General features: G+C 50.8%; 2 protein-coding genes and 1 long non-coding RNA gene across 6 annotated transcripts in view; 1 reads left to right on the plus strand and 2 right to left on the minus strand.

Annotated features, from left to right (window-relative positions):
- nt5c2 (5'-nucleotidase, cytosolic II) overlaps window positions 1-4,830 on the minus strand; it is a 44,497-nt gene extending 39,667 nt beyond the window's left edge. The window contains exons 1-2 of one of the 4 annotated variants that reach the window (XM_033034216.1): window positions 4,589-4,759; window positions 154-274 (exon numbers count right to left, since the gene is read on the minus strand). Coding sequence is in view for 3 of the 4 variants with exons in the window: in XM_033034211.1 (XP_032890102.1) it covers window positions 154-210 (57 nt within the window). In the remaining variant the exon portion in view is untranslated. The other 3 variants (XM_033034211.1, XM_033034213.1, XM_033034212.1) reach the window with 3 other exon arrangements.
- Window positions 4,831-12,289: 7,459 nt separating this feature from the next.
- Window positions 12,290-16,628, minus strand: LOC116981300. The gene is made up of 3 exons (XR_004414205.1): window positions 16,618-16,628; window positions 15,653-15,658; window positions 12,290-12,382 (listed from the first exon to the last, which is right to left on the minus strand). It is a non-coding gene; the product is annotated as an uncharacterized LOC116981300 (long non-coding RNA).
- Window positions 13,299-17,321, plus strand: ina (internexin neuronal intermediate filament protein alpha). Its single transcript, XM_033034221.1, has 3 exons — window positions 13,299-14,376; window positions 15,830-15,954; window positions 16,851-17,321. Exons 1-3 carry the CDS (start codon window positions 13,363-13,365, stop codon window positions 17,185-17,187), a joined length of 1,476 nt encoding a protein of 491 aa, XP_032890112.1. The 5' UTR covers window positions 13,299-13,362; the 3' UTR covers window positions 17,188-17,321.
- Window positions 17,322-22,558: the final 5,237 nt, after the last annotated feature.

The raw sequence follows: 22,558 nt of genomic DNA on the forward strand, positions 1-22,558 counted from the left end.
TTTGGAAGCTGTGCCCTGCACACAGTGGGCTTGTTAAACTTGCTCCAGGAACTGTGCCACACCCTCCCATCCAGCACTCCTGCTCTGCTTCTACCCATGTTGCAGAAGCCATTCTATGCCGTGCATATCCGTCTTGTAAACAGCCCAATTTACCTGCAGTTTCAACGTAGGAGCGTAATCTTTGGTCGGGTTGTAGGATGTTAAAGACATGGGTTGCTACCACCACAGGCTGGGTAATTATCACTTGACTTCGCAGGTGAAGCATTCGGGTTACCTGAAAAAGTTTCAAATCAAAGTTGGGTTCAGTTCTACTTGTGTATATTTCAATTCAATTCAATTCAATTCAACTTTAATGTCATTGCACAAATACTAAGTATGGGTACAACGAAATGCAGTTTTGCGTCAGTCCGTAGTAGTAGTGCATATAGAAATTTAAAAAAAAAAAGAAGATACAGAATAATCAAAAATACAGAATAATTAAACAATGGGGACGGAGGGACCGGAGAAATCTATTGGCGGGACTCCGAGTTCAGCAATGTGATGGTATAATTGTAGAAGCTGTTCCTCATCCTGCTGGTACGAGACCTGAGGCTATATATATAGAACAGTAAGACAGAGCAACAGGCCCTTCAGCCCACAATGTCCATGCTGAACATGACACCAAGTTAAACTAATCTCCTCTGCCTGCAGGTGATCCATATCCTTCCATTCCTGTACATCCACGTGCCTATCTCAAAGCCTCAAATGCTTCTTGCAAATCTGCCTCCATCACCACACCACTGGCACGTTTCAGGCACTGCTCTGTGTAAGAAAACTTACCCTGCACATCTCGTTGCACAATCCTCTGCTGATCTTAAAGCTCTGCCCTCAAGTCCTTGACTATTCACTCTGGTTCAAAGGTTCTGACTGTCTACCCTATCTCTGCCTCTCATAATTGCATATATTTCTATCAGGTCTCCCCTCAGCCTCCGACACTCCAGATAAAGCAATCAAAGCCTGTTCAACCTCTCCTTATAGCTAATACCCTCGAATCCAGGCAGCATTCTGGTATATCACTTCTGCACCCTCTCCAAAGCCTCCACGTTCAACCATAATTTAGATATTCCCATGACCAACACCGTGTGTTAATTTAACAAAACATTCCATCAACATTATTAGATGCAATTTGCCCTTAACAAATCCATGCGGGCGTACACTAATCAATCCACACTTGTCCAAGGGGCTGCTAATTCTTTCCCAGGTCATTGACTCAAAAACTTTCTCCACCTTTGAGAATGCTAAGTACCTACCTGATCATTACCAAATGGTCACAGTGGCATGGAATGTTCCCCACTCCCTAGCCCACCTAAACATCCCCCCCTCCCCCCTCCACAATAGCTCATTGTAAACCAGTCACCTTCAGGAGCTGAAGAGGTTAATGATAACTCATAGTTCAAAAATAGTTACTTTATTCCACTTCATACCTTCTAAAAATAGGCATCCAAAAAAAACAAAACAAGGGAAGCATTGCTGCAATTGAAAGGCTTGCAGTCCCAGTGCCCCGACCACAAGGACATTGGCAGCTGTCTCAATGACAAGGGAAGAGACGTACAGATCAGCCCAGTAACCGGGGGGGAGAACCAGCATGTCTCATCTCCAGCTATGCCCCGCTGCTTCCTACATAGCCCCGTTGCTTGATGTCCACAACGTGTGGCCATTCACTGACCTGCCCGAGACTCGACACAAGGTGACTCTGCAAGGGCAGAAATCAGGGGGTGGCATGTCAACCATCCATGTTAAACCTCTGTCATGGAACTAAAAGAATGGACAGAGATGATAAACAAGGCACTGGCTTGCTATCTTCTGGTTTTAGATGAGTGTACAATGTCAAAGCAACTCCTTAGATTCATGAGCAGGTAGCTTCTCCTCTACAGGAACCAAGGTCAGTTGCTTATTAACAGTGGAGAGGGCCAAGGACGGGGAGGTCAGTGTCGGAACGGCGTGGAACCAGATGCTGAGCGCAGGTGCCCTGTACAACAGTCATCCAGTCTGCACTCAGACTGCACTGCACTCAGAGCCCACATCGCAAGAATCAAATGATTTAGGATAGGCCACTTCTTTCCCTGAAGCCCATTACTTAGCAGCTTCACTGTCGCGTTTACTGAGTTTTAGAATATATTCAGTATCTACCTTGGTGAGCTCTGAAGTCCCACTTGGTTTCATTCAGGCACCTGACCTGCCAGTCCAGGAACACAATCACAGACCCACCTGTCACGTCACCTCCCCCCAGGGTTGCTGGCAACAGGACAGTAACACAACTCAAGTACGTATCACTTTTAACAACCATACGACTCATTTCCCCAACCTCACTATCACACCGTTTATGTTAAAATTGATAAAATCTGGTGCGCCTTGTAATTAGGCCTAACATGACTCATTCATTCTGGCACTTTCATTACTATCTGTGCAGTGTTAATTACCCCAGAATATCATGACACAGTGTTTATGATGTTCTAATACAAAACACTCAGTAAATTGCTCTGCTGCCTCCGCAGTGTGCTGCTGTACAACTCACCCAGGTTCATCAGCAGTCCCTGCTGTACAGCAAAGACGCAGTACGTTGCTGCAGCGTGAAATACAGTACCTCCCTGATGCTCTGGGCCAAAGTACACACACTTCTATCAAAGAGCCCGGCTGAAAACTTTGCAATGCAGATCTCTAACTGCGGCTCAGAGCGGAGGAGCGAACTCAGTGAGATTGCTCTCTGGTTCATCCTCTTTCTGGGAATGTGCCTGTAACGATTTCTTACAATTAGACTTTTACAGCTCAGGAAGTCACAGAGGCTATACAAACACTCCTAGTAACTGCTCTCTAATCAAAGCCATAGAAAACATTAATGCGCCTTGCAAGCAGATGCACAAAATATTCCTGACCCTCAAAAGAAAACATCTCTGATTCTAACACACAAAAGAAACGGAGTCAATTCACTGAGTTTCCCGGTCATTGTCTTGAGGGAGACATGTAGAGCAAACGATTCAGGTTTAGAACGTTTGGCACGGTGAAACCGTCAGTATTTTCTATCCTACATTTCTCAGTACCACTGTAAATTGTGCAGATCCACCCAAGCCATCATTGTAAAATGTACACTCAGCGAGTGGGTATCATTAGCAGCTCACTGACCCAGAGGTAGTGGTGTAATAGCCCAGTGGCTTGTTCAGCAGTTTAAATGGGAAGTTCAGAGTGGCTAACATAAGAATGAGCCAGATCTTGTTAAGGACACACAGTACACCATGACAACCTAACCGTCTCAGAGTTCTGCTTGCCTTTTATTTCAAAGTAATTCAAATTCACACTTATCATGGCAAGATTGAAAATTGTGTCATCCAATTAATGCAGTAACAGAACCACACTAGGTCTATTTCCACAATACATAATTTATGGTCCACAAGAGAATCTTTGCTAAGTCTAAAATATAACCAGCGTTCTTTCACCTCTTCTCAACGCCAACTGAGCGCTATCAGAACCAGTAGCCAAGTCACCCAGTCCAAGATTTGAAACCAGAAACCGGAACAGATTCCAATTATTTCAAATGTTGCCACAGTCCAACTGAGAATTGTTTGCCTCTGTTTATCAACCAAACTTATTAAACTGGCAGCAGCTCGATCATGTGTAAGTAACAATGGTCGTTAATCACCTATCCAAACATTTATCAGCCTGCCCCATACAAACAGCAAGGCGGGCACAGGCAACACCATCCGAGCAGTGCCCAGGAACAAGCATTAGGAGAGCAAGAAACATCCCAGTGACCAGGATGGGCAAAGGGGGAGAGGTGGTTCAGGGAACAATGTGTGCAAAGGGAAGAGAGAATCTGCAGAGTCCAGATAGACTACTGGGGGGTGGAACTGCAGAAAGTCAAAACAGCTTTATAAGATGTGGATGGGAGAGGGATCTGGGGGTAGGGAGGTGAGCCATTGTAGAGATTGGGGAGAGGGGGGATCTGGGGAATGGGAAGGAGGAAAAGAGTGGATAGGACATTATTGGGGCGCCCTAGTGCGTGGAATAAGCACAAGGAGAGAAGAAATCTGGGACAGGCAGCAGGAAGGCCAAGAGAAGGGGTGGATCAAGAGAGCAGAGGGAAGATCTGTGGATGTCAGGGAAAAGGAGAAGACATAGGGATAGAAGTAAGGGGACTGCAGGAGTCTGAGAGGAAGGGTATGCTGGGGGGGGGGAGGGGGTCGAGATGAAGGGCATTGGAGGATGGGGGGGGGGGGGGGGTAGGGAGAGCCCTAAAGGAGTGGGAGAGGGGTGGGGAGCGAGAGGAAGGGCATTGGGGGGGATGGGGGGGGGGGGACGGGAGAGCCCTAAGGGTGTGGGAGAGGGGGAGCTATCCTGCCAGTGAGGGGTAGGGGTCGCCACCAATGAGGGGTATCCGAGCAGTGGGGGGGGGGGGGGGGGGGGGGGGAGATCAGGGAGCGAGGGGAGAGGAGGTCTGGGGGCTGGGAGGTTGAGATTGCGAGGGTCCCGGAGAGTGGGGGCTGAGGTAACGGGGAATCGGGCAATGAGGTGGGGAGGGCTCAGGGGGCCCGGGGCCATCGTTTGATCGCTGCACCTGCGATGGGACGGGGCGGCTCTGGGGAGCAGCGGCCATGGCCGGAGCCCCCGGGCGGCCAGTTACCCCTGGGCCCGGCGGCAGCAACACAGGCGCCAACCGTCGCCTTTGCTCGCGCGGGCGGGTGACCTTTCACCCCGCCAACTGCCGTCGCCCCCTCACCCGCTCCCCCAACTCACCCGCGCGCGCTGTGCGGCACTAACCGATTGAGAGCACTGCGCACGCGCGACTCCGACGGAGACGTCACCGCTCCGGACTGGAGCCTGCCTTAAAGGGGCAGGCACCGCTCCCGGGCCTGAGAGAGCCTTAAAGGGACAGGCATCCCATCAGTACCCGACAGCCTGCAAAGGGACAGGAATCTTGTCCACGGTTGAGAGCATTTCGTGTACCGTTTAAATTTAAGGGATTGGAAGTGCTGGGAGTGTTTTTGCAGCACAGAAGCAGGCCCTTCGGCCCATTGCGCCCATGCCAACCATAGCCAGCGTTCTCTGCATCATTTATCCGGAGGCACGAGTTCACCTCAGGCCGCGGCCGCTGCGGGTATTGAAATCCTGGCGATGGTTCAATCACCATCAAGTCCTGCTCCCAATCTAAACTGCTCCCTCGGTTCAGACGGGCAATGAAACACAGCGCTGTCACCGACATCCCAATCTGTCAGTAAACAAATCGGTGGGATAATAATTGCCCACAGGTTTAAAGCGCCAGGCTAAACATTGCACAACACTAGCCTTAGCAACTATGATCTTCGACGGATTGGGTCTTTGGTTGCATTTCGGACTTCGGTTTTGTACCCTGTATTACAGTTATTAATTTATTGTCAATCGTCTGCTTCTTGGTATTATTAATTTAAAAGAATCTCACTGTGCCTTCGCGCACGTGATAATGAGGGAACATTGAATCATTGTACTATTGATTATTGTGCATTTATTTATGCCTTATTGCGCACACACGGGTCTGTAAAGCTGCAGCGAGTAAAAGAATTCCACGACAAATGCCCTTGACTCTTAATGTCAGGAAATCGTTAAGTTTCAGCGGTATGTGCACTACAGGTGGAAACTGGGGAGATGCCGTTGAGACTGCGCCGCAGACAACTAATGGCTAATTACTGGCTAAGCCTTAAGGGTCATGGAGAGAACCACCCAACAAAACAGGTAGTACAGGAGTGCTGGGAGAGAGGGGTGGCTCAGTCTGGAAGCTTCGGCTGGGTTGGAGGAGTTGTGGCAAGGGACATGGGAGTAGAGGACAAAGAGTTCTGCCCTGCAGTATTGTGGCCATCTGTGCCAATATGGTTACTGAACATCCCAAAAGTTGATCTGGAGATATGGGAGGCAAAAAGGAGGAACAAAAATTCAGACCTAAAGACAGAATATCATAGCCATATAGATAATAGATACAGGGAACACCTCTTAATTTTCACAGATGGATCAAAGGATCCAGTAGCTGAAACAACAGGGGCGGCTGTGGTAGTCCAGGGGATGAATGTTGAGCTTTACAAAAGAAAAAACAACTATTTGACAGTATATACAGTGGAACTGTACGCTATTTTGATGGCAGTTCGGTGGATGGAACAGGTGCAACCATGTAAAGTAGTAATATGTAGCGACTCATTATCTGCAATCCAGAGTATTGGGTCTGGTGCATCCCATAGGCGGCCTGACTTAGTTTATGAAATCCTGCTACTATTAAGCCAAGTGACAAGGAGGGGCAGTGAGGTGACTTTGTTGTGGGTCCCAGCACACATTGGTGTTCTAGGGAATGAAAAGGTGGATAAATTGGCAAAGGAGGCTGTAAAAAAAAAAGAAACATAGAGGTAAACTTACAACTATCCAAATCTGAAGGAAAACACATTGTGTGGAAGAAAATAAATCAGGAATGGCAACAATACTGGGAACAGGAGACAAAGGGGAGACACCTCTATTCGCTACAAAACAGAGTGGGCATTACAGCAAGAAGAGGGGGGAACAGGAGGGAACAGGTAGTATTAAGGGTAGGTTGAGGATTGAGGATAGGACACACTCACCTGAACAGCACATTAAAAATATTGGGAAAACACCCTACTGGGCTGTGTGAGGAATGCCATCAACCAGAAACAGTTCAGCATGCCCTAGTTGCATGTAGGAGATATGAGACAGAAAGAGGACTTATGATCATTGAAATGAGGAAAATTGGATTGACAGAAATATCAGTAAAGAACATTCTAGAGTGTGGAGGGAAAGGAAAAGGAATAAAGTTGTTGTTTGATTTCTTGAGGGCCTCTGGGCTTATAAAAAGGATCTAATATAAAGACATGAGTACTGTGGAATGAAGCCAGAAGGTGGTAGCAATGCAACATTGCGGATGCCGGCTGCCGTAAAACTCCAAAGAAGAAGAAGAAGAAGAAGACGAAGACGAAGACGAAGACGAAGAAGAAGAAGAAGAAGAAGAAGAAGAAGAAGAAGAAGAAGAAGAAGAAGAAGAAGAAGAAGAAGAAGAAGAAGAAGAAGAAGAAGAAGAAGAAGAAGAAGTTTCAGCGGGAAGGGTTTCCCGGGGTGTGGGCGCTAAGTGGATGGATGAGCAGCGCCTGGTGGGCTGAGTGGTGACTCGGGACGTAACTCGGGAAGATCAGGGACAGTCTGTGGTTTCACGGCATCCAATTCCGTCACGGACATGGCCTCTCACTCTAATCGAGTTACGTGAATAAAGTTCCTCTATCTTGGAAATTTAATCAGCTTATTTTTGATCTCCAGCTTTATTTAATTTACTGAATTTATATTCCACTGCGGGACGTAAAGCCGGCCCTGGGCGCAGTCATTGGATGTTGGGTCGCCGCAGCAAGTGACTACTGGTCCGGCAGCAAACCAACCAGTTTGCTGATCTCACCATACTTGTCCACGTGTCGGGAGGCTGGTGATAGGAATGGTTTAAGAACCAGCACTGTGTGTAGGAAGTAACTGCAGATGCAGGTTTAAACCGAAGATAGACACGAAACGTAGGAGTAAAACTCAGCGGGACAGGCATCGTCACTGGAGAGAATGAATGGGTGACGAGACCCTTCTGTCCCGCTGAGCTACTCCAGCATTTTGTGTCGATCTCAGGGATCAGCACTGTTGCGTGGCGCCTCTCAGCCACAGTCGGCACTCCGACCTCAGCCCCCAGTGCCGCCTGTGCCGGTTCCCCTGTTCCCCCGTGACTTGGGGTTCCCCCGCTGGCAGTAGGCGGTCCCCTATAGAAGGATACTCTCCCCGCCAGCCTCACGCTACCCCCCGTTTGTCTCATATTCCCACCGTTGGTCTCATTCATACTCCCCCCGTTGGACTCATACTCCCTCGCCAGCCTCATAGCCCCCCCCCCCCCCCCATTGGTCTCATACTCCCCCGTCCCTGGTGTGAGCGGCGCCACGGGAGGTCGCGCAGGGCTGTGTGGATCGGTGGAACACTGCTGCCCTCTGCTGGGATTTACTTGAAGCAGCGAGTGGGGAGGAAACTGAAAAAACCTACACTGTAAAATTGCTCGGAATTACAGAACAGGCCCTTCGGCCCAGTGCATCCATGCCGACCAAGTTTGCCTAGTGGGCTGGTCCCATTTTCCCGCGTTCGGCCCATATCCCTTTAAACGGACGGCACAGTGGTGGGTAGAGCTGCTAGCTCTATCCACCACTGGTAGTTGAGGCCAGTTCATTGGCTATATTTAAGGTAGTTGAGGCCAGTTCATTGGCTATATTTAAGAGGGAGTTAGATGTGGCCCTTGTGGCTAAAGGGATCAGGGGGTATGGAGAGAAGGCAGGTACGGGATACTGAGTTGGATGATCAGCCATGATCATATTGAATGTCGGTGCAGGTTCGAAGGGCCGAATGGCCTACTCCTGCACCTATGTTCTATGTTCTATGTTTCCCCTCTCACCTTAAACCTGACCTCATATTTGAGGCTCACCTATCCCGTGGAAAAGACTGTGAACATTAACCTTATCGATGCTCTTCATTACTTTTTTTCGCCTCTGTAAAGTTACCTCTCAGCATCCTGTGCTCCAGAGGGAAAAAAAACCCTGTCTCTCCTTTATAACTCAAGCCCTTGAGCCCAGCATCGCTTTCCAATGCTCCTGAGAAGCCGCAAGGGGCCAGATTTATTTTTCAAGGCACGTTAAGAAGCAAGAGTTAGGATGGTTTAATTGTCTTGTGTACCATGAAGGGAACAATGAAATGTTTACTTGCAGCAGCCTGTAAACACAATACACCCAGATAGTATATATATATAAATAGTTAAAAATCAATAACCCCAAAACTAGTAGAAATATCCCAAAGTCCGTAGTGCAACCACAGATTATCCACAGTACATTGTGGAGGTCAGTGTTGTGTAGCGGAGACATTTATTGGCAGCTCGCATCTCGACTATGAACTATATGGATTGTCTTTGGTTGCGCTGCAGACTAGAGGTTTTATTTTGTACCAGTATTGGGGCTACTAATTCATTGATTTTTTATGGGCATTACTGGAACTATGCTGGGTCTGTGCTGGGTCTGTGTTGGACTGTGCCGGCTCTGTGCTGGGACTGTTATTGTGCAGGGACTGTGTTGGGACTGTGCAGGGATTGTGCAGGGACTGTGCTGGGACTGTGCAGGGACTGTGCAGGGACTGTGCAGGGACTGTGCAGGGGCTGTGTTGGGACTGTGCAGGGACTGTGTTGGGACTGTGCAGGGACTGTGCTGGGACTGTGCAGGGACTGTGCAGGGACTGTGCTGGGACTGTGCAGGGACTGTGTGGGACTGTGCTGGGTGTGTGGGACTGTGTTATTGTGCTGGGACTGCGTAGGACTGAGCTGGGCCTGTGCTGTGCTGGTACTGTGCTCCTGTGCTGGGACTATATAGGACTGTGTTGAGTGTGTGGGACTGTGTTATTGTGCTGGGTGTGTGGGACTGTGCTGGGATGTGCTGGTGATGTGCTGGGAATGTGTGAGGGGTGTAACGGGTCATAGTGATTGTGTGATATTGTCTGCAGCGTGTTTACCCCTGGGCCGGAGCTGTTGGCAAAAGTGCAAACCAATGACTTCCCAGCCTGTGATTTCCCATGGAAACGAGCAGTGCTGCTGGAGACGGAAGATGCTACGTAAAGGTAAAACCTCCATCCAGGTTTAAGTTTAGGTCTATAATTGGCAGGTGCACCGAGGTACAGTGATACCGTGAAAAGCGCAGCATCAGATATACCATGCATAAATATAATCAGTTAAAACTCGTAAAAATAGGTAGATCAAAGGGGGAGATACGGAGTGCAGAATATAGTTTCAAAGTGAGGAGAAGGAATGACTGGAGTGGACAAGTATTCGATGATGTTGGCTGCTTTTCCGAAGCGTGAAGTGTACATGTAGTCGATGGTGGGGAGTCTGGTCCGTGTGATGGACTGGGCTACATCTACAACTCTTCGCAATTTCTTGTGGTCTTGGGCAGAGAGAGTTGTTCCCAAACCAAGCTGTGATACACGCGATAACGTAAAGTGACTCCGGCGAAGCAGACCCGAGGTTTCTGGTGTGGGCTTAGGATGCTAGTGATCGGTTGGCGAGCTGGGCAGTGTAGGATATTCACAATGAGTTGAGGATCGAGGAACAGACTGTCCACATCCAAGCCTCCCAGAAGGTGGCAGCACTGGCCCGTGGGGTCTGGAAGGGTTCCGGACGTCCGCGTTCACTCGCTGCGCTGGAGCAGGCGGTTTAACGTTATAAAACATCGGGCTGGGGCACTGTTTACAGTTGGAGTCACACACTGTGGACAGGATGTGACTCCACTGGGCAGGGAGCGGGAGAGAGAGGAGGGGAGGGAGGGGGGGGGGGGGGGGGGTTTGCTTTATGACCGGCGACGGTGCGGTACAATTACGAGGGTTAAGGTTGGGTCAGAATCCGCTGGTGGGCAGAGGTTGATGGGGTGATCTATGAGAGTGATGGACACAGATACTTTCACAAAGGTATCTGGGTAACATTTGGACAGATGTGTGGATGGGAAGGGTTCAGAGGCGGTTAGGCTAAATGCAGACAAATGGGAAGCGCCCTGTGTGCTAACTTGGTCGGCATGGACAAGGTGGGCCGAAGGGCCTGATTCTGGCGGCACAGCTCTGTGACTCTATGACTATGAATACTCCATCCTAAGGCAGAGTATGCCACGGAACAAGTGCCGGTAAATCGGAGGTCTGTACATGGGTAGTAAATGGCCGGCACGGACGCGATGGGCCAAAGGGCCTGTTCCGCGCTGCGTGCCTCCATGACTAACGTGACCTCGCCCTCCTCGGTTGCTTCTCGGATTCGCTTCCTACCTCGTCCTTTCTCTTCAGGGTGCCTCGGCCCGGCTCGGTCGGTCTCCCTGCGGCCTGGAGCCCGTTTCGCCCGCGTCCCGGAGTTTGACTGCAGTCCTTGGGGACCGAAGCCTTTGTCTGGGTCCCTCTGACCGCAGCCGCAACTCGCCCAAGTGCAGCCTCGCCCTGGCGCTGCCGGGTCGGGCACTGAGCCGCCCGTCTCCCGCCCGCAGCGGATCGCCTCCCGAACTCAACGTGTTTTCTGTTCGGAGACACAAGAGGCTGGGTGCGAGGTGGTTGAGATCGGGAAAGTGCAGGTCCCTGAGATACGAGGCAGCAGATGTCGGAAACATCGGGCTTGGAGCAGTTAATTAATTACGAGAGTGTGAGGAGCTGCCGGTAAACAGACAGAAGAATCTCAACCCAACTTCAACAACACACCGTTCACTCCCTGACTTCTCAGAGACATCAACAAAAGACAAACATTTAGCAGCGTTTTTAGAAATATAAGAAATGAACACCGAGGCAAAAAATATTACATACCAACGGCAATGTGTTAGCGAGCATCTTGCCATAAGTTCATGTTCATTAGGTTAGAAACATAGAAAATAGGTGCAGGAGTAGGCCATTCAGCCCTTCGAGCTAGCACCGACATTCAATATGATCATTCAAAATCAGTACTCCGTTCCTGCTTTCTCCCTATATCTCTTGATTCCGTTAGCCCTAAGGGCCATATCTAAGTTCTTACGTGATAGGAGAAGAATTAGGCCATTCGGCCCATCAAGTCTACTCCGCCATTCAATCATGGCTGCTCTATCTTCCCCTCTCAACCCCATTCTCCTGCCTTCTCCTCATAACCCCTGACACCCTTACCAATCAAGAATTCGTCTACGTTAAAAAATATCCACAGACTTGGCCTCCACGGCCTTCTGTGGCAAATAATTCCACAGATTCACCACTCACTCTCTGACTAAATAAATTCCTCCTCATCTCCTTCCAGAAGGAATGGCCTTTTATTCTGCGGCTTTGACCATCCACTCTATCCAAGCCTCGGAGTTCAGGACTCCGGGAATGAACGTACTGAACACTGGCAGAATAACAGGGCACACAGCGCTAGAACTTCACGGGCCAGGCAGCACCTGTAGAGGAATGGACAGTGGGTGGTTTGGGTCGAGACCCTTCTTCAGTCTGATTTGTCTATCCCCCCGCCCCTCGCCCCCCACAGACGCTGCCTGACCCGCTGAGTTCCTCCAGCACTTTGCGTTTTACTCGAGATTCCAGCATCTGCAGTTCCTTGTGTTCCCACTATATTGAATCTCTTCCCCATAACTAATGCCCTCTATCGGAGGCACCTCCACTGTTAGTGAGGCCAAACGCAAATTGGAACAGCACCTCATATATCGCTGGGGAGCTGATTTCTCCAACTTCAAGTAACCGTTGCTTTCCCTCCCCCACCCTAGTTCTCCGACTAGTTTCACTCACCTCCTGATTATTTTTTCTGATTGTATGCCTGATTGTCATCTTCCTCTCAGCTAACAATGATCTACATTTGTGTAAGAAGGAACTGCAGATGCTGGTTTAAATCGACGATAGCCAAAAAATGTTGGGTAACCTCGGCGGGACAGGCAGTATCCCCGGAGAGCAGGAACGGGTGACATTTCGGGTCGAGATCCTTCTGACAAAGAGTGCTGGAGTATACCTCCCACTCCCCTGACATCAGTCTGAAGAAGGGTCTCGACCCGAAGCGCCACCCATCCCTTCTCTCCAGAGATGCTGCCTTTCCCGCTGAGTGACTCCAGTATTTTGTGTCCATCTTCGGTGTAAACCAGCATTTGCAGTTCCTTCCTACACACAACCTCTCTCATACCGGGCAAAATATCCCCAAGTCTCCAAGGGGTCCCAGAGCATGTGCTGACCCCGGCGGGAGCTGGACGCTGTCCGGTGCTGAAACCCCGTCTATGCACCGGGTGGCCGCGGCCGCTGTCCGCCGCTCAAACTACCCACCGTTCCCGCCGACTACCCCCCCCACCCCCCACCCCCCACCCCCACCACAGAGGCGGCAGCGGGCTAGCCAGCTTGGCCCCCAGCCCTGGCCGAGCGGCCGCCGTCTAGCCCAGGGCGCGGTCCCCGTGGGTGAGCGGCGACGATGATAATTTATGCTGTTCAAATGCGGGTCAGGTGTTGGGCGAGCGGGGGGAGGGAGTGAGGAGAAGGGCGGAGTGAGGGGGAGAGGAGGGGCGGGGTGGGGGGAGAGTGGGGAGGAGGGAGGGTTGAGGGGTGCAAGGGCGGGGGGGAGGGATGGATCTTTGATCCCCGGCCAGAGACCAGAACAGAAGTGGCTGCGAGTGGCCAGGAGGCGGAGTGGAGGAACACGATGGACGGCACTGCGGCCGAAGGGGCGAAGCCCGGGGTGGAGGGGCAGCAGCGGGGGCTCCGGGCTCTCCCCGCCCCGTGGCCACTTTGCGCTCGCCCTCTCGCTATAAGAGCGACGCCGCGCCTCAGCAGAGCTCAGTCGGCGCCACCATGAGCCTGGGTTCGGATAATTTCGTGTCTTCCTCCTCCTACCGCCGTGTCTTCGGCGACGGCGCCCGCTCCGGGTCCCGCTACCCCAGCTACACGGCCTCGTCGGCACGCAGCGGCGGCTCCCTGCGCTCGCAGTCGGTGCCCCGCGGTCACTACCGGCAGCCCACCGCACTGGAGATGCTGCCGGCGGCCGCTGGCCTGGGCGACGATTTCCGCCTGACCCGCACCAGCGAGAAGGAACAGCTGCAGGGCCTCAACGACCGTTTCGCCGTCTACATCGACAAGGTGCGCGGGCTGGAGCAGCAGAACCGCGGCTTGGAGGTCGAGCTGGCGGCGCTGAGGCAGCGCTCGGCGGAGCCGCCCCGCCTGGCCGAGCTATACGAGCACGAGGTACGGGAGCTGCGGTCCCGGGCCGACGAGCTGAACTCGGGCCGCTGCCAGGCGCTGCTGGAGCGGGACGGCCTGGAGCTGGAGCTGCAGCAGACGATCCAGCGGCTGGACGAGGAGCAGCGGCAGCGCGGCCAGGCCGAGGCGGAGGCGAGGGCTCTCCGCCGGGATGTGGACGGCGCCACGCTGGCCCGCCTGGAGCTGGAGAAGCGGGCGGAGGCGCTGCTGGAGGAGCTGGCCTTCGTGCGCAAGCTGCACGGCGAGGAGGTGCAGGAGTTGCGGGCTCTGCTCCACGCCGCGCAGCAGCCGGCCGAGGTGGACGCGATGCCGGCCCGCCCGGAGCTCACCACCGCCCTGCGCGACATCCGCTCCGAGTACGAGAGCCTGGCGGCGCGCAACACGCAGTCGGCCGAGGACTGGTACAAGACCAAGTTCGCCGACATGACCGATGCAGCGGCCAAGAACAGCGAGACGCTGCGGGCCAACCGCGAGGAGCTGAGCGAGTACCGGCGGCAGCTGCAGTCCCGCACCATCGAGGTGGAGGCGGTGCGCGGCACCAACCAGTCGCTGGAGCGCCAGCTGCAGGAGATGGAGGATCGCCATAGCGCCGAGGTCGCAGGCTACCAGGTACCCGCTTCAGCACCACGGACAGCGGCACGTCCACCTCCGAGACCGCGGCTCCCTCCGCACTGTCCTTGCCACACACTCACGGGGTCGGACACAGAGTGAAGCTCCCTCCTCACCGGCCCATCACACACTCCCAGAGGGCAAGCTAAATGCAGTGGGACTCCTGTACAGTTTAAGTTATTGAATGTTCCTTTTCGGACACATACGATTTCATTTATTTATAGATATTGTTTATGACACTTTATAAATATTCTTGTTTTGTTTTTTGTATGCTGTTTCACACTTGCTTTTTATTCTTTTATTCTGTTCGAAATAAAGAATCAAATAAATAAATAAATAAATAATGTGGTAGGAATTGAAACTTGTTTAATTCTGTCCCCTTATTTTCCAACTCACCATTCCTGACAGATTAGTTTCTGTCGAAGAGAGACACAAAATGCTAGAGTAACTCAGCGGGGCAGGCAGCATCTCCGGAGAGAAAGAATGGGCGATGTTTCGGATCGAGACTCTGCAGTCTGGAGAAGGGTCTCGACCCATTCCTTCTCTCCAAAGATGCTGCCTGCCCCCCTGAGTTACTCCAGCATTTTTGTGTCTATCTTCGGTGTAAACCAGCATCTGCAGTTCCTTCCTGCACAGATTTGTTTCTGTTGCAGGAATGGGACAGCTGGCAGCAACTGTGAATGAGGGGCTGTGAAAGTTTGTTTTCAGCGGTGGAATATTTAAAATCTGCTCATTGTAAGCCTGCCTTTAGACTGATTTTGGGTTGCAGCAGCCTGGTCTAGGATTTGTCGTCTGTCACTTGTGAAGCTGTAACGTCTGACCCAGTTGTGAAGGATGGATAAGCAGTTGTTGAAGATGTAGGGGCAGCGCCGAGCACGTTTCCCATCTGGAGTGAGTGTAGAACTGGTGCAAATTACCAGAGTAACGCCTTACACTTGAGGGATTTCTCTGCAATGTTCTCAACAACGGAGGCTGCTAATTGGGATTGAGGATTTGGTGGGTTGTGCAACAGAGCCCCCGGTTGGGCTGCTGACTGTAACACGCTTGTCCTGTTTTCAGCCTCGTTTGGCGACTTGTGCAATTGGCCCGTTGACTTGTGGAGGGATATCAGCCAGCCCTTTTCTAGATAGTGTCGTGCTGTAAGGATGATGGTGGAGAAACTGAAACTAAACCGAAGATAGCGGGACAGGCAGCATCTCTGGATTGAAGGAATGGGTGACGTTTCGGGTCGGGACCCTTTAGACTTCTGAAGAAGAGTCTCGACCCGAAATGTCACCCATTCCTTCTCTCCAAGGATGCTGCCTGTCCCGCTGAGTTACTCCAGCATTTCGTGCCTATGATGGTGGTTGATGCTCTGTCGTGTTTGCGGTAAGGCTGTACTTTGGGTGATGTCTAAAGCTGGGCTCCTGAATCTTTGGGAGAGGTTGAAGTGTGCAAGCTCTCTGCCCTCTAGGAAGCAATCAGCCAGGTGGAGGATGAACTGAGGAACACCAAGACTGAGATGGCCCGTCATCTCCGGGAGTACCAAGATCTCCTCAACGTGAAAATGGCCCTGGACATAGAGATTGCTGCCTACAGGTAAGGCGTGCCGCGCAGTAACCCTGCACCGAGACTGAACCTTGTGGGGGTGCTTTGTGTATGGAGTGTGACGGGTATCAATGCCGTGTTCAAGCAACCAGTCATTGTTCTGTGTGCAGCTGATGAAGCTATTGGAATTGTCTGAGCACAACAACAACTGTCGTGAGCCCTTCACAGGGCGTGGGTGTCACTGGGGAAGCCAGCATTTGCCTGTCTGCATCCAGTTACCAGCTGCTGTGAGATGAGCTGGGCCTGAGCTGGAAGGCGCGGCAGCTTTATTAGGCTTTGTGGGCATCAGCAGGAAGCAAGATGTTCACCTGCTTAGACCTGGCACGGGTGCCAGTTGGCTGTGGTGTCTCTCACAAACTTGACTGTTCAAGGGAGGCACCCACGGCAAACCCCTCCATCTTCAACTGGATGTTGTCCCTGAGTTCTGCTTGTCAGCACCGTGAGCCTGCTGGTGTGGGTGTGTTTCATTGTTTGGGAATTTATAAAATGGCAGTTCACCAGTGGCCAATGTTATTGAGGTGCTCCTTTGTACACAATGGTGCTGCTAGACACCTTCAATAAACATGCTTCACATGGTCGGGGTTCATAAGTTCATAAGAAATGGGAGCAGAATTCAGACATTTGGTCCATCAAGTCTAGTCTGCCCCTCTTAACCCCATTTTCCTTCCTACCCCCCATAACCCCTGACACCCAACTTAATTGTTATAGGTGCCAGAATGCCAAGCTGGAGCTGAGACTCTGGGCATGTTGTTGAATCTCCTGAGAAGGGGCGGGAACGGCTGGTCTGGGCTGGCCTTGACCATTCCTTCACTGAGACTCGGCCAATTATTGTAAGCAACAAGGATAGTGGAAACTTGACATTCTGTGCCTTTGCCTTTGTTCCACAGGAAGCTTCTGGAGGGAGAGGAGACCAGACTCAATACCAACATCACCGGCTTCTCACTCATCAGCATGCCAAGCATCTTGCCTCCCGTCCAGCCACGGTTCACCACCACTGCCAAGACCACCTCCTCCTCCTCCTCCTCCTCCACCATTGGGGCCTCCAAGAGCAAACAGGAAGTGGGGGTCAAAACACTGGAGAAATCTTCCAAACCAAAAGCTGAGGCTTATGAGGAAATCATTGAAGAGACCATCGTGTCCACCAAGAAGGTGGAGCGGGAGGAGCAGACCTCAAGTGGTCACAAGATGTCTAAGAGCAGTCCCCCAAAGATCACGGTGCCTTGAACTTCCCCTGCCCCCCTCCACCCAGGGTAGATCAAAGAAGCACAGTTCTTGCCCAAGCTGCTGCCGTGTCCACGGGTGGATCTCCCAGTCACTCCCTTGTGTAAGATCAGATTTCAATCCTCAGCCTAGTAGTGAATGACCTCCAGCCAGTATTCGTTGAGGCAAAGAATCATGTTATCCTGGTGTTGTGATCCTTGTGGGGTGATTGGTCTGTTCCTGTAATTGTGCCCAGAAAGCCAAACTTGGGTGACCACAGCCCGGTGGGAATGGAGATGCTGACTGGTGTCTGCCATTCATCACGAGCACAGCAGAATTGCTGCCTGTTGGTCTGTCCTGTGTAGCTTGTTGTCCATGTTGTCTAGGCGTTAGTTACTTGTGACCCCGTCTCTGAAGTCCCTCTGGTGCCCACACTTTCTGCTGAGAGTTCTCCACAGAATTGCCTTAAGAGCCAGCAGCTGCTGGGATGGTTCCAGGGTCGGGTCTGAAGATGTTGGTTTGTGTAGCTGTGAAGTGTAAAGGGTGGAGGGTCACGATACCTTGCTGGGTGTTCACGCAGTAACCAGAAACTACGTACATTCCAAACTTTTCAGTAAATAAACCCAAATCACAATCAAGTTTTGTTGACTCTTGAATCTAATGTGTGAATGTCAGTCTGAGCTGTTGCCGGAGGTCTCACAATACAATACAATTTATTTGTTGTCATTTGAACCCAGAGGTTCAAACGAAATTTGGTTTCTGCAGTCATACAAACAAGAAGAAGAACCAAGACACAACACAATTTACACAAACATCCATCACAGTGAATCTCCTCCTCACTGTGATGGAAGGCAAATTCTTATCTCTCCCCTGCACTCCTCGTTCTCCTCCCGATGTCAGAGTCAAAGCCCCCAGCGGGCGATGGTAAATAGGTCCCGCGGCAATTATAAAGCCACGCCAGGTGATGCAAGGCCCTGCTCCGGGTCTTGGTGTTGGAGCCCCCGGCGGGCACTAGCAAGTCCCGCGGCCATTTAAAGCCGCGCCGGGCGATGTAAGGCCCTGCTCCAGGTCATCCTCAACCCCGCAACTCGGGCGGGAGAAGTCGCCGTTGCGGAAGCCCCGAAAAGCGGTCTCCCAGCAGGGACCCGCGGGCTCCCGGTGTCTCCGTCCACCAGACCTGCGGTTGGAGCCTCCGAATCTCCTGGGTCGGGCCGCAGCAGCTCTATAGTGTGCTCTATAGACAACGTCAAGCCAGGTTAAACGATGGGAGAGAGCCTTGCACTCCAATAAAGCTTTGTGTGCATCAACATGCAGAATAGGAAGAACACACCTCCAACCACCGAGTTGTCACCGCTTGCAATGTCAGAGCAGCAATGGTTTGTAAAGCAAGACCAGGGTGAATGGTCTGGCTAAGGTTCCATGGTTTCCCAGACAGTGAAAGACTACTCTGATTATTTTCTACTCAGCCTCTGTCAGTCGTGTCCAAATCTCACAAAGATCATTCATGGATCTAATTAGAGTCATAGATTAATACAGTCAGTATTCATTGAGGCCCTTCGGCCCACCTCGCCCACACCGGCCAACAATGTCCCCGCTACCCAAGTCCCAACTTGCCTGCGCTTGGTCCATAACCCTCCAAACTTGTCCTCTCCATGTACCTGTCCAACTGTTTCTTTAACGATGGGATAATCCCAGCCTCAACTACCTCCTCTGGCAGCTTGCTCCATACACCCACCCACCATGTTTGTGTGAAAAAGTTACCTCTCGGATTCCTATTAAATCTTTTCCTCTTCACCTTGAACCTATGTGCTCTGGTCCTCGATTTCCCTATGGGTAAAAGACTCTGTGCATCTACCCGATCTATTCAGTCAACCAATTATCCAGTCAACCCATTGCCCTGAGGTTTGCAACTCTTCTGTTACACGGTGACACCTGATTCTGTGCCGCCTCTTCCAGCATGTTGATACAGGTTCTCACCTTACTGAAATTAATAATTTCTGGTTCTTGTCCTCCCTGTACCTTTGTACAACCATCTTCAACTTCCTCCCGACCTTGCTTTTAGTTTTGTGTTAACCCACTTCTGCAGCTGCCTCTAATCCACGTTACATCCAGACTCCACAAATCCCTCATGCTTATTAAATGTCACCTGATGGGGAGGGAGTGGGTCAAGCACTGGTCTAAAGGAAACAGGAGATGCTAGTTCATATCCTATCATGGACTCCACCTGTGCAATTATATACTGCAGCTTTATATTTACAAGTTTTATAATAAACAGTCAGGGGAGGGGAATGTCATTCATGGCGGCACGGTGGCACAGCGGCAGACTTGCTGCCTTACAGCCCTAGCAGCGCCCGAGACCCGAGTTCGATCCTGACTACGAGTGCTGTCTGCACGGAACTTGTACATTCTCCCCGTGACCGCGTGGGTTTTCTCTGAGATCTTCAGTTTCCTCCCATACTCCAAAGAAGTACAGGTTAATTGGCTGTATAAGTGTAAATTGTCCCTAATGTGGCTGTGTGTAGGATGGTATTAATGTGCAGGGATCGCTGGTCAGTGCGGACTAGGTGGACCGAAGGGCCTGTTTCCGCACTATATCTCTAAACTAGACTAGTAGTGAGCAAGTGGATCACTGAAGAAATCGGCTTGTCACACCCATGCAATCTCTGCATGCAGCAGCTTAAAGTTAACTAGCCTGCTTCTCTCAAATTATTTACACTTCAGAGTTCTACAGCACAGACACTGGCCTTGAGGCCCAACCTGGCCGTGCTGACCAAGGTAAACCCAGCACTTATCCCTGCAGCACACCACTGGTCACCGGTCTTCAATCTGAAGAACGATCTCCATCACCACCCTCTGACTCTTACCACCAAGCCAATTTGGTATCAATTGACCCTGGAAAGAAGGAATGGGTGACATTTTGGGTCAAGACCTTTCAAAATAATTTCAGTAAAGATGAGGAAGTGGGGGCCTGGAAACAGAAGTAATTGAACAAACGAAGGGCATGTGAGGTATTTTGGACATAGGTCGGGAGGGATTGGACCAGGGAGGATAGGATGGAGTCAAGGTATGTGGAAATAAATTCAGTGGGACAGGAGCAGACAGAAACAATGGGTCTGCCAGGGCAGTTCTGTTTATGGATTTTGGGGAGAAGGTAAAACGGGCCGAGCGGGGCTGAGGAACGATAAGGTTGGGGGCTGTGAAGGGCAGACAGCTGTAAGTGATAAAGTGAAGAAGGATCTCGATCCAAAACGTCACATATTCAGGCAAGAGGTCAAAGATTGATTTTCTGCTTAAGAAATATTGAATCTCAAAGGCAGCTTCAAAGTAATTTGTTGCAGCACAGTCTTAATGTCAGGGGTGTGAGGGCCCCAGATGGGGTTAGTCTGCAGCAGGGATTTGGAGATGAAGGTCAATCACTGAGCCTGGCAGCTGCTGATCGATCTGGTCTTGTAATGATCAGATGCCCATGCGCCCACAGCATTAACCATTGCTCGAGCAGCTGCCAGCATTGATGGCAGATAAAGGAGGTCCTCACTCCTCAAACTTAAAGCTGCCGGACTAAAGATCACTGCAGAGGGTGTGGATCAGATTTCGATCATAATTCCTTGAGAATTAACTAACATTCATCTTCATTTGAGAGTTAGAAGCCTAGCCTCAGTAATGTTTAACCACAGCCCAACAGGGAGGCTGTGGGTGTGCAGTCAACACCAGCCCTGCCAAGGGCTCACACCCTGAAAGCCAGCGGCTCTCAGTCACCGTCTCAGCTGCTGTAAACACTTCACTTGACACTCTGAATGTTCCAGCTCACTCCCCGGGGAAACCTGCTGCCGCCACTTATGCTGAAGAAAGAGCGCAGTTAATATCCATGGTAACGCTATCGAGGGAATCGCACAGCTTAAACAGACACCACTGTAAACTGCATCAGGCTGTAGTAGTCACACTCCCATCCACCTGCATTCAGCTCCCTTAGCCCCCTTCCCCAGACCCCAGCATCCTGAGCCTCACCTAGTGGCACCCAACTCCTGCTAATAATAATAATAATAATAATAACTTTATTTATAGAGCACTTTAAAAACAACCACTGTTGCAACAAAGTGCTGTACATGACTAATCATGAACAAAAAAATTATTACAAGACAATAAAAACATTAAAAAAGAGAGTAAAAACAATAAAAAACATTAAAAACACTAAAACAGGAGCAAAGTCTCATGCAGGGTCAAAAGCCAAGGAATAGAAAAGGGTTTTAAGACTGGTTTTGAAGATGGACAGTGAGGGGGCCTGTCTGATGTGCAACGGCAGAGTGTTCCATAATGTCGGAGCAGCAACAGAGAAGGCTCTATCCCCTCTGAGCTTCCGCTTAGACCTCGGTACCTCCAGGAGCAGCTGATTAGCTGACCTGAGGCACCGGGCAGGAGCATAGGGATGAAGCAGCTCAGAGAGGTAAGGCGGGGCGAGACCATTTAAAGATTTAAAAACAAATAAAAGAATCTTAAAATGAACTCGAAAGTACACCAGCAGCCAGTGGAGGGAGGCCAGAATTGGCGTTATGTGCTCCCTCTTTCGAGTTCCAGTTAAAAGGCGAGCAGCAGCATTCTGAACCAACTGGAGACGAGCCAGGGAAGATCGAGTAACTCCAAAATAGAGTGCGTTACAGTAATCCAGCCTAGACGTGATGAAGGCATGGATTACTGTTTCAAAATGCTGCCGCTCAAGAATGGGCTTCACCTTTGCCAGCTGCCTTAAATGAAAGAAGCTGGACTTAACTACCGCGCCTATTTGATGATCTAATTTAAAATCACTGTCCATCTTAAAACCCAAGTTCAAAACTGTTGGCTTCACATACAGTGCCAGGGGACCCAAGTCAACAGGGGGAGGTTCACGGCAGCCATTGGGACCAAACACTATCACCTCTGTCTTCTTTTCATTAAAACCTAGAAAGTTTAGGGCCATCCAGGATTTAATGTCATCAAGACATAACAGAAGTGATTTGACAGAGAAAGCATCTTCCTTCCTCAGCGGCATATATAGTTGGCTATCATCAGCATAACAATGAAAAGAGATGCCATGCTTTCTAAGAATGGAACCCAGAGGAAGTAAGTACAGTGAGAAAAGCAGGGGTCCTAAAATTGAGCCCTGTGGAACCCCATATGACAGAGGAGCGGAGGAGGATTCAAAACCAGCAAGGCTTACACACATAGTTCTGTCTGCCAGATAAGACCTGAACTATTCCAGGGCACTGCCACAAATGCCCACTAGGTGCTGTAACCGAGATACTAAGATACCATGGTCCACTGTATCAAAGGCGGCAGATAGGTCCAGCAGGACAAGAACCACATAATCACCAACTTAACCCAGCTACCCTACCTCTAGCTCCAAGCCCCTCCCCCCCCCCCC

This window comes from Amblyraja radiata, chromosome 15, assembly GCF_010909765.2.
Source record: "Amblyraja radiata isolate CabotCenter1 chromosome 15, sAmbRad1.1.pri, whole genome shotgun sequence".
In the NCBI taxonomy this organism is placed as follows: domain Eukaryota; kingdom Metazoa; phylum Chordata; class Chondrichthyes; order Rajiformes; family Rajidae; genus Amblyraja; species Amblyraja radiata.

Excerpts from the sequence above, each read along its gene's own strand:
- ina (XM_033034221.1), top strand. The coding sequence starts at position 13,363 with ATGAGCCTGGGTTCGGATAATTTCGTGTCTTCCTCCTCCTACCGCCGT. Across the intron at positions 14,377-15,829 it reads CCGAGGTCGCAGGCTACCAG|GAAGCAATCAGCCAGGTGGA; the intron begins GTACCCGCTTCA and ends TCTGCCCTCTAG. Across the intron at positions 15,955-16,850 it reads ATAGAGATTGCTGCCTACAG|GAAGCTTCTGGAGGGAGAGG; the intron begins GTAAGGCGTGCC and ends TTTGTTCCACAG.